Consider the following 12,166-nt stretch of genomic DNA (forward strand, 5'->3'; position numbering starts at 1 on the left):
AAAAAAAAAATCAAAAAAAAAATCAAGTGTTTGTGTGTGTATGTACTCACAACTATTTTCTATCCAGCCTGGTCAATAAGTTAACAGTATTAAATCAGGTTGTGTATTAAATCAGGTTGTGTATTAAATCAGGTAGTCAATGTGTGCTTATTTCAAAACACGTTAGAAAACTGAATTATCTAATCATCCAGACTAATAACAAGGTAGAGAGCAGACATTCAAAAAAATGGTTTGTTGGACCTAAGTCATCATGTTCTTTTGCTTCTGTAAGAGTTTTATTCATATGTTCACAGATTGCAAATCCATTATGCATAATAAATGACAGAACTTTTTTCTTGTTAGAGCTGTCTGCTTGTAACAATCAGAGCAATTAGAGCAAACCAACAAAAACTTTTGAAGTCATATAATTGATATATATTCAGGTTAATCATGTTATGTTATAATAGGTCACTGCCAGCTATTTTTAGTTACTTTTATATAAAATACGCATTCAAAAATGACTAGAGGGAATGAGAGGCTTCAGTCAGCACTGTCCATAATAAACTGTGTTTCTGAAAGAACAGAGTGGGTTAACCCCCAACAGCTCTTTGGGGTTTTTTTTCATTACAGGTAGGGGCAGTTGAATTTGGTACATATTCAGGGAGCCATAAGGAAATTTGATATTCTTCTTTAAGGAAGTAGGAAGACCCCTATTTTCATTGCAGACATTTTTAATGTAATGTACTCTAAGTACAAGTACAGTCTCAATCAGGACTTATTATATCACTTCTCTGCCATGTATTTTACAATAATCAATGGGCTTTTACAAGTCACCATTAAAAAAAAAGCCAGGTTAATATTGATTTATCGCAAAGATGACAGATATTTTTATATTATATCCATCTTTATGTTAGCAAGGACATGCATATTACTGTATTAACTTTATCCTTTAACAATTAGTCCATCAAAGCAATAAGTTTCTTTCAACTTCCGAAGTCTCAACCTCAAAAAATAATAAATTATGCAGTATTTCTGCTTGACAGAGCCCTTAGAAGAAAAGAGAAGCAATGTTTCTGGGGTCAGCATTAGAAATACATTCTACCATTAATGTACTAGACTCCCAAATGATTCATGAAAGGAAGACCAGTGGTAAATAAAAGATTAAAAGAGCCAAACGTAACGAAGTGTCAGTAGGAGTAAAAGTGTAGGAAGTTTTCAAGGAACAGACAGTATTACATTAAAATCAGAAGCATGAATTATATTTTGTTTATGAAGGAACTATTTTCAAAGGAAGATTTCATTGTCATTGTGTATTAAAGTAAAATATGTTCCCACACAATGGGATCCCAATTCATAAAAATTTAAATGAGATTCTTTTTAATGAATCTGAAAATTTGATCACAATATTATTATAGTTGCCTAGATACAAAGTAAAATTTTCTTTCAATTTCTAGTTTTTAAGCAAAAATGGTAATCTTTCTCATAATATTTATTTTTTAGGGTAATGTGCTTTGCAGAAGCTGACACTAGAAGGCTGTATAGATCTTTTCTAACTTGCAAAATACTTAGCTAAAAGAACTGTTACTGATTATTGAATGTATAGTCAGCAAATGACAAAACCAAATTAGGAAGTCATAATTTATAATCACCAGCGGTTAGGAATTGTGACAAGTTATATGAGGAAAATGAGAAACACTTTCATGGAAATAATGGATTTAAATTATGACACATTCATAATGAGATCATTCAATTTGGAATGTTAAATAATTCAGTTTGTTAAATTCTAAATGGAAATTCTCAACTATCACTGAATAATTTTTACTACATTATTTTGGTGACCTCTTTATTTTAAGCCATTAATTTGACATTAAAAAGTGAAGTGATTATAACTACATGTAATAAGGCATACAATAAGGTAAATGATTGTGAGAAATCAAAGTTTAGGTGGCTTTTGGTATCATAAAAAGAATCTTGGAAAAAGAGTCTTCTGTTCCTGGGTGTCTGTCAGAGTGTATACTCACATGTATTAGCTATGCTGAGGGTAAGACTTCAGGTAGAAGGAAACAGTGTGACCACAACTCCAGTTCCTGTTCACAAGCCTTGTTATGAAATGCAGTGCCACCAAATGATACAGTCCTATGCAGTTCCTCTTGTTGCGTAATGGCTAGCACTGTCCATGGCTAAGTAAAGGACTGAACTTTCCAAACTTCTTTAAATGTGAATAACTTCATAACTACAGAACAACTTTTTCATTATGTGAAAAATATGCTTGTCTCAGTAACATCTGTTAGCTTTTTATAATTTGTGCTCAAACTCAGTAAAAGTTATGGGGGAAACTTCACTTCCCAAGAAGCAATCACAGACTGTTTTGAATCAAAACTGATTGGAGGTGGGCAACAATGAGGAAAATTGGGTTGAAGTAAGTTAGCCATCAGGAACATCCATAGTCTTCTTGCCATTAGCACTAAAGATGGCCATGCACAGAAACCAAGATCCCCAAACTGATCCCATGTTAGAGCTTGCTACCAATCCATCCCCCCTCATCACTCTTAGGTTGTTGGATTCTTATGGCAGGCTGACTAGCAGTAGGAGAAAAGTTAGCAGTTTTGCATAAAACTGTGTGGGCTTCCTGAATGTCTTCCATCTTATGCACACAGTTCTTCCTCTGTCAACTGCGGGATCTCATCAATTAGTTTAATTTACAGATTAATTTCCAGGGAGGAAAATTCCCTAAAACTACATTGTTTGGTTATTACTGAGCTTAATATCAGGAAGGTGAAGGACTACAGTTTCTTTTGTAGAAGAAAGGCAACGAACACCACAATGGCCAAAGTAGATGGGTACTAGAAGAAAACATCCAAACCCGTTTTAGGGTTCTTGGTTGTTCTTATTTGTTGGGGTTTGTTTTGTTTTTTTTTAAAAAGCAAATGAGTTAGGAGCCTGTGGGACCCTTGTTTTTTATCAGTAACTGGGGAGGCTCCCCTTCCTGGTTAGTAGCATGCTAATATGCTGGCTCTTTGGTATTAGTGAATTTATTGAAGTTGAGAGATTCAATTGCTTCCATTCTTGACAGACAATTCATCTGATCAGGAGAATACCAAAATAACCAGAACACATTCTTGAGAAGATGCTAGGAAGAAGCGAAGATCCATAGCTGTGTTTCTTAGGACTTTTTAAGGTCAAGCTTTGCTATAAGGAAAAAGTTTGGGAAAACCAACAAAAACTCTCACGAGATGAAAAAAGATCATAGGAGTTCTTGATTCTGTTTGAATGGGAGATAGGAATAGAAATTGGTTGTCAGACAACACCAGAATAAGGGGTGGGCTTTATATCTAACGTGCATGCTGCATTACTTATCCCAAATCCTCAGACTATTTTATCTTCTGTTCAGTGCTATCTTTGCAGAATAGTTATGACCAATCAAAGTTAAAAAAAAAAAATAAATAAAATAAGCTGAAGTGAGTTTAGGCACTTCTGCATTGCTGAAATTGTACTGTGAAAGATCTTCTGTTTATTTCAGTGATACTGCAGTCTTTTCAATATATTGCCAGCTTCCATGAATTTGACAGTTTAATATTTTGTGACAGTTAAAGCTTTATTTCATGTAAATGTACTTTGATTTCAGGCATTCTGAACAAATTCGTTGCAGGTCTGTCTCATGCTGATAATAACAGAAGATAGAAAGAGATACATAACCAACTGCATTTTGACAGTTTTCTGCTAAGTCACACTATGCAGCTTCAGCTGAGAAATGAAAAACAATTTTGTCAACATAACCCTATAGAGTCTGAAGAGAGTTTGATGAATTTCAGCCCTGACATTTAAATACTGTAAGCAAATAATATCTGAGTCATAAGATGCTCACATCATTCTGTCATACATCACTTATTAATGACCTTCCTTGACCTTATAGTAAAAATTTCTAATAGAGGAAATGAGTATCCATAGTTGCTTTACCATAAAAAGGTATTATTTAATATGAATGGCCCCATTCCAAACCCTAAAGTTCAATGAAATAGCTAGTATGAATTTAATAAGTTCATTATGAAAGGATAGTATTTCAAGATAGGCAATTTATAAATTATTATACAGCTTATTTTTTTGATACTATTATATTCAGAAGGCTGCAACAAGAGAATGTATGCAACACCAGATGTGCAAATTAGGCAACAGTAGAGAAATTAATGGAAAAATCTGAAAGGGAAGAAAGGTCAGAGAACCTCATTCCTCACCCAGGTTCTTCACAGTGTACTTGATGGAAGAGAGCATAATTCGGAACAAAAGAGGATCAGACTGGATATAAGACTTTTTTTAAGAAAAATATTTTTCAACTTGAAGACAGTCAAGAAGTGAAGGAGGTTGCCCAGAGAAGCTGAACAGTCTCCATACTTAGAGGTTTTCAACGTGTTACCTGAGCAACCTGGTTGAGCTTAAAAATGACCATGTTGTGAGCACGAAATTGCATGACAGTACCCAACTGTTGGTAAAAAGAGAAAGCTTTTGTAAAGTAAGAGGAAAAAGGAAAAATTATTGCCATGTGGGAAAAGAGGTCATAAAGGCCTTACTGGAGTAGCTTCCTCCACCTGTTCCCTATAGCAACTGTAGAAGGGAGCAGGCATGTTAGGCAAAATTAGGAACAGGAAAGATGAGAGTCTACAGAGTCTGCATACTAGCTTTGGAGTAGGTGATGGGGTGAGACTGGGGAGTCTGCCAAGCTAATATAGACATTTATCGCCAAAAAAGACCGTATATGTTGAGGGTAATCTAGAATGCTTCTTATGCTGTGTCTCGCTTTTGTGACTCTTTGTTTTAACAGAATTTTATTGATTTTCTTATCTAGACAGAATCAGTAAGCATACTCTTTTATATTTAAATTTTGTCACACCATAAATTGGTTACTTCACATATGGAGGATACAGCCTTCCCTAGAAAAATGGACATAACTGAGGTGCAGCGAAAACAAATGTTTGTGTTACCTGTATTCAGAGCTCCTCCCAAGTCTTCGGCTTGCTTCCACGCTAGGCTGCAAGTGTCTTTTTGTACTGTTAACACTGGTTTATACAGAGAAAGACAACTCTGGTGGTATATCTGAAACTTCGTTAATGAGCGGCAGGAGAATGGAAAATGGCTTCTGACTTTAGGGGGGTGGGATGGAAAGGAAAGTTGTCATCTTCAACTTGTCACACTAACATAAGGCATACGTAAGATTGTTTTCCCAACATCGTTTTAATTCTGCTCATTAGCCTAAAAATACGAAAAACTGAGTTCCATTTCTAAGACTAGGTCTTTCTTTTTTTTTTTTTTGCCTATGTATCCAAACCAGAGATAAAACTATTAACTCTTCTGAAGTTCACAGCTAGGTGGTAATAATAATGATGCTGGAGGGGATGCGGAAGCAGCCGTTAGTTTCACTTTAACTAAAATGAAATAGGAAAAAAAAAATGTTAGTATTGAGGATAATAATAAAGATCTATGAAGATATGTATAAATATTAAAATAATTTCTGATTTCAGGAAAAAAAAAGTGGAGTTGAATGTACAATCACAGAAAATAACATTTTTATCTTATACGACTTTGTTTCTCTTTTAGTGGCAAAGCATTACTATAACACTGGTTGAGAAAGTGCAGATCGTTGCTGTAATCCTAGGATCTCTGTTCTTAGTAGCAAGTGTGACTTGGCTTCTATGGTCAGCCTTCAGCCCTTATGCAGTATGGCAAAGAAAGGACATCCTTTTTCAAATCTGCTATGGAATGTATGGTTTTATGGATCTAGTATGCATAGGTAAGCTCAAAATCTTTAAACAGCACAGACTGTGGTTTAAGACTGTGACTATATCTATTTTTCTAATTGGTCACTCCAGTGGATCACTCCAGTTCTTTGCAGATTAATTCTCAGCTGATACCTTTAGCAAATCCTGCAAAGAGAAAAGAGCCAAAGCTTTACTCTCAGATTCATCAGTGTCTCCCCAAGATCTTAGTGGTGAGAACAGCATCAGTTTCAATTTCTTGAAAAAAATAGGCAGCTAGCAAAGTTCAGGAAGTTAAATAGATGAAAATGACAAAAGACATTATTAAAATAATACGTCAAATTATGTGCTGTCAAGCCTTCTACTGGTGCCACTGTGTATTAGATTGTACCATCACAAAGTGCAGAAAAAGCCCTTGAGGATGTCATCAAACTACATACCCAAAATTAAGTTGCACAGACTTATATAGGTCACTGTGCTAGTAACAGAGAACAGAGAAGACAGGCATGAGTTCCTTGCACATCATAAACAATTATGAAGCACTCTAATGGTGCTAACTATAGTAACTTAATTTATTATTAAAAAGTCATGAGTCATTTAACTCTAGCTGAAATCTTATAAAAGAAAATGCAGTTTACTGCAAAGCTATTTTGGCCAGTTTTGAATTTCTGAAAATATTTAAATAGAAATCCCTGTAGTATTTGATAAAACAACCTTGAATTAATTGTTAAAATAGATACAATTTTTATTGCATTAAAAATTAATAATTGCAGTAAACATTAAACCACATTTTCAGAATTACAATTTAAGAAAATTCAAATGTTATCTGTTGTCTAATTTGAGATTTCTGAGTGATAAATGTTGATGTTATCCCAATCAATCTCATACATGGGAATTCAGGACAGTGCTGAATTCTGCTCAATAAGGTGCAAAGAAACAGAGTGATTCCTAATACCAAGGCTTTTGCTCCAGCCATAAAGCCATGTCATCTTTTATTGAAACCATCCCATTACTGTAAAAAAATTTATGTTTCAGCTGGATCAGCAGTTCTGTTTATTTTGTAATTTTTCCAAGAGAAGCCCACTCTGAAATATTTTAAGGCACAGGCTCTCTTCTGTGAACCCAAATCTTCTCAGACAGGAAAATGAATAGAATCTAAGCCTCAATACTCTGGACAAGTGCTCAGCTTTTAAACAAAGGGCTCAGCTACATGTCCTCTTGGATATTGATTCCTGAATGCCACTTTTTCTGTTTGAACACTTAAAATTGAGGTTTTTCTTTTGTTTAAAAAAAACATTAAGTCAAGACAAAATGTGCTTCAGGCATTGTAAATGTTTTATTTATATGGAATTCTGTGGGGTTTTTTACTGCTATTGGTTTTGGTTTTGTTTTTTTTTGTTTGTTTTTTTTTTGCACAAAGATTACAATCATAAAAAATTTACTTTCATATGCATTAACGAGTTGGAATAGTCAGTTATTTCAAACTGTTTCCATTTCCTTCCATTTGTTTGACTGTTAAGACACCTAAACCAGATTAATCTCAAAGTCAGTCAAGAAGGTCTGTGGGTGATCAGAAATATTAGTGTATTTAACTGTATAGGGTCATAGAATAGTTTGGGTTGGAAGGGACATCCAAACATTATCTAGTCTAGCCCTCTTGCAATGAGCAGGGACACCTTCAACTAAATCAAGTTGCCCAGAACCACATCCAGCCTGGTCTTGAATGTAAACAACTGGAAGGCAAGCCTTCAGTAAATTGGTGCATGCAGATACGTAGCTACCCTTCAAACGACCAAGGCTCAAGACACCTCTGGATTGGAAGGTACTGAACTAACATGTACCTGACATGCCTATGGAGCTTCTGGCAAAATCGAGCAGATTCTCCTGGAAGGCATGCTAAGGCACATGAAAAACAGCAAGGTGGTGGGTGACAGCCAGCATGGCTTCACTAAGGGGAAATCCTGCCTGACCAATTTGGTGGCCTTCTATGATGGGGCTACAGAACTGATGGACAGGGGTAGAGCAGTTGATGTCATCTACCTGGACTTGTGCAAAGCATTCGACACTGCCCCACTCGACATCCTTGTCTCTAAATTGGAGAGACATCAATTGGATAGGTGGACCACTCTGTGGATAAAGAACTGGCTGGATGGCCGCACACAAAGAGTTGTGGTCAATGGCTCAATGTCCTGCTGGAGACCAGTAACGAGTGGTGTCCCTCAGGGATCAGTGTTGGGACTGGTCTTGTTTAACATCTTTGTCGCTGACATGGACAGTGGGATTGAGTGCGCCCTCAGCAGGTTTGCCAATGACACCAAGCTGTTGGTACGCTGGAGGGAAGGAATGCCATCCAGAGGGACCTTGACACACTTGAGAGGTGGGATGATGCCAACCCCATGAAGTTTAACCATGCCAAGTGCAAGGTCCTACACCTGGGTCGGAGCAATCCCAGGCACAGCTACAGGCTGGGCAGAGAAGAGATTCAGAGCAGCCCTGCGGAGAAGGACTTTGGGGTGTTGGTTGATGAGAAAATGAACATGAGCCAGCTTCAGTGTGCGCTCGCAGCTCAGAAAGGCAACCGTATCCTGGGCTGCATCAAAAGGAGCGTGACCAGCAGGTCGAAGGAGGTGATCCTGCCCCTCTACTCTGCTCTTGTGAGACCTCACCTGGAGTATTGTGTGCAGTTCTGGTGTCCTCAACGTAAAAAGGACATGGAACTCTTGGAACAAGTCCAGGGGAGGGCCACGAGGGTGATCAGGGGACTGGAGCATCTGCCATATGAAGACAGGCTGAGAAAGTTGGGGCTGTTCATCCTGGAGAAGAGAAGGCAGCGTGGAGACCTCATAGCAGCCTTCCAGTGTCTGGAAGGGGGCTATAGGGTTGCTGGGGATGGACTCTTCATTAGGGACTGTAGTGATAGGACAAGGGGTAACAGGTTAAAACATAAACAGGGGAAGTTTAGGTTGGATATAAGAAGAAAATTCTTTCCTGTTAGGGTGGTGAGGCACTGGAATGGGTTGCCCAGGGAGGCTGTGAATGTTCCATCCCTGGCAGCGTTCAAGTCCAGGTTGGACAGAGCCTTGAGTGACATGGTTTAGTGTGAGGTGTCCCTGCCCATGGCAGGGGGGTTGAAACTAGATGATCTTAAGGTCCTTTCCAGCCCTAACTGTTCTATGATTCTACAATTCTATGATTCGAGCCTAACTGTCACCATGCAGGAGCAAAGTAGAAGTGTGGCTTTTCACCCACCAGATAAACTGATTTACCTGTAATTGCATAAATGCATATTTTATTGTCCAATTATAAATTATACATGGAATGTTTTATGTAAGATTGATTATAACGAAACCTATTTGGACACTGTTTTGTCATTATGAACTTCAGTGCAGGGATGACTTAATTTTCTACACTATATCTGGAAATTCAGAAAGCTTTATAAAGCAGGTTTGGTAATTTTAGAATTCTAATGATCCAGATTCATTCATCCTACTTATTCTGCATACAATTTCAAGTTATCTGCATCAGAAAATCTTTATTAATGTATTCAGCTTTATCCAATTTTATTTTTTTTCTTTTGTTCTCTAAAGTGAAAGATTTAGATTGATAGTTTCAATTTAAAACCTTCAAATAAGGTTCTCTAATAGATGGGTATAATTATTATGTATGAATGATTTTAAAAAATCCACAACACTGTGCATTGTGCTGATGACCTCCAAAAGACATTAACATGTGATTTTACCATTGCATATTATATGTAATTTCTAATATCATAAAGCTTGTAATGCTTACAGCCAGCCACAGTTCTCACTTAGTATGTTCTCTCCTCTCATTTGTGTTAGTCATCCATGGTATTCTGTAGGTTTTCAATAAGATTTACAGTGAGTGAATACTTATACTCCCACTGGAATCTCTCTTTATTTGAATGAAAAATCTATGCAGACTTATGAGTTTTCCTGTGCAGCACATATTTTAAGACAAGCGCTAGAGTTACTGGTGGTATGAACAAGACTTATTCCTACTGCCTTCAGTTGTGCCTCCCTGCAGCTCTACATAAACAATATGAATATTTTTGGTCATTTGTGACGTGTAAATATCTCTACTTTTTGAAATGCTTTCTTGTCATTATTTTTAAAAGCAGTAGCATAAAGGTACTGTCACATTTTAATGATATCTTTGAAAACTTGCACATATAAATTTGTTTTCCCAATGATTGATATCTATACCATATGTAGCATACCACCCTCTTTCTTATCATGTAAATTACATGTAACTTGTATTTTAATTTTTGGTCTGTTTCACTTTTCACCAAAAGAAACTTCCCAAAGGTTACAGATCACCAATATAATATGTTCTATTCATTCTAGTGTACATATTTTATTGGTATCCATTATTCTCCTTGTTCTAATTTTTTCCAGAATTCTTCCTAACAAACAGGATTGTTTTTACTTATCAGTGTCAGTTTCAACCCTATAAGTCACTAGTTTGTACTTTTCTGCATCAGAGCTGGGTGTAAAGCTGTTTTCTTTGAAACTTGCTGGCGGCAGAAGTTTTCTAAGGCAATCTTTGAACATGTTAATGAAAGAACTACTACCTGTGAAATCCAGAGGTATTGCAGTGGCTTGGAATTACCAAGGGAGTAAATTCATGAGTTAATGCAAAAAGAATGCACATTATAACCCCCTTGTTAGGGGGACAGTGCACCAAGTCTTTGCCATTCTTCTCTGTAGATGTAGCAATTATTTCTTGTAACAGTAAAATTATATAATTTTATGTATTTATTTTCACCAGAATATAATCAAAACTACTAGTCATAAATGGTTCTAAAATGAACAAAATATCTCACAAATAATAACTGGTCACTTGCAATCCCAGAACAGTAGTGCAGCTCCTTTACAGCATGAAAAGCAGCTGTAACATTACAATAGAAAAATGAGTGGTGCCAGGAGTACTGTGGCAAGTGAGTAAGGGATGGGAGCCATTGTGAGGTGTGAATAGCCCTCTGAAAGCCTCTTTCTTCCCTGACAAGGAGCTTGATGCCTAGCAACATTTGTGTAACTCCTAGTTGTAAAAATGTATAGGCTGAGGTTACTCACAATGAACGCATCTAACTGCACTTAATATTTCTTTACTCAAAAAGTCTTTTTTTTAATTAGGTTAATTCTTACTAGTTTACAAAGAGTTATATTGCTATTTTTAGAGTTGACATGTTTCGCTAATGCTTTGAGCATTTACTGCATTTTTCTTATATCTGTGGGCCCTAGAATAGCATTAAGACATGATGTTTTGTCCAGTGGTAAAGTTTGTTTCTGAAAAGGTCTTTTATTACCTAGTAAAAGTTCATGATGTTTCTAGAAGGACTGTCACTAAATGATTATAAGTAGGATTACTGCTATAAATAAGACAACACTGGAACCTAATAACACCAAATCTGAATGAACGAAGACGAGTTGCCTGCTTGTAAAGATATGCAGTATGAAAAATTTCTAGTGATCTTGTGACTCAGGGTAAGAAATCCTTGGGATAGAGGGAAAGAATGTCACAGTATTTGGCAGTAGGAGAAAATTAGGATCTCTCCGTAACCCTATTGTTGGGATCCTATTACTATCCCTACATCTTAGACATTAATCTAAATTCTAAAGACCTTAATCTAAAGTCTTCTTAGAGCTTAGGACATTTTGCCAAGTCCATCATCCAAAATCTCTTCCTTGTAGATATTGGACAGAATGTCGGAACAGCTAACAGCAGTGAATTCTAACACTTCCTCTTGGGATCATCTGGATCAAACAAGTAATTTCCACCCATCTCCCAGGACTGTACAACTATGTCCTCTGTGTTGTTGAAATCGTGGTATTTGGAACAAGTTAGTATTATTCATGGATTTACCTTGTTTTCTCTCTCATATCTTCATTCATTACTGTGGATCTCTTAAGAAAAAGGAGATTCTGCCATTTCCTTATAGCTTCACTTTAGCAACTAACAACTTATTTTTTGAGCATCAGAAATCTGCACCTGGAAAATATCCAGCATTTAAACCTTACCCAGTTTTCCTCTTGTTTGTGGTCTTGGAACCATCAGTGCTGAGAGCTTATTTCCTCTTGCTCCTTGGAAAATATCTTTTCAAAGAGACAAAAGATCTATTGGAATTCTTTTTCCTCTTCTATGTATGTCTTTTTCAATCTGTAGTTTTATCAGATGGAAATAAAGCTTTTTATGGGAGAAATTATGAAAGTGTTTCTTTTCTCCCTCAGCATTGCCAAATCTGGCAACTGTATTTTAAGCCTTGCAGTATTTGATCCTTTGTTTGGTAGCTCTTTTAGAACATATGTGGCTAACAGCTTCCATTTTAAAGAAAACTTCTTTGCCATTGTTGAAAAAACTTTGAAAATGTGATTTCAGTAAATCCTGAAAGCTCAAAAACAGTAAAAAAGAGCTCCCTAAAA

The 12,166-nt window shown here is 36.4% G+C and overlaps 1 protein-coding gene across 1 annotated transcript in view; it reads left to right on the top strand.

Annotated features, from left to right (window-relative positions):
* Window positions 1-12,166, top strand: part of MARCHF11 (membrane associated ring-CH-type finger 11) — a 32,144-nt gene that overhangs the window by 17,399 nt on the left and 2,579 nt on the right. The window contains exon 3 of the mRNA XM_057428882.1: window positions 5,569-5,761. Within this exon, the coding sequence (XP_057284865.1) occupies window positions 5,569-5,761 (193 nt within the window). The remainder of the gene's footprint in view (window positions 1-5,568; window positions 5,762-12,166) is intronic.

Source organism: Pezoporus wallicus, unplaced genomic scaffold (assembly GCF_028554395.1).
Source record: "Pezoporus wallicus isolate ANWC-B61680 ecotype Strahan unplaced genomic scaffold, APGP_CSIRO_Pwel_v1 contig_6658, whole genome shotgun sequence".
In the NCBI taxonomy this organism is placed as follows: domain Eukaryota; kingdom Metazoa; phylum Chordata; class Aves; order Psittaciformes; family Psittacidae; genus Pezoporus; species Pezoporus wallicus.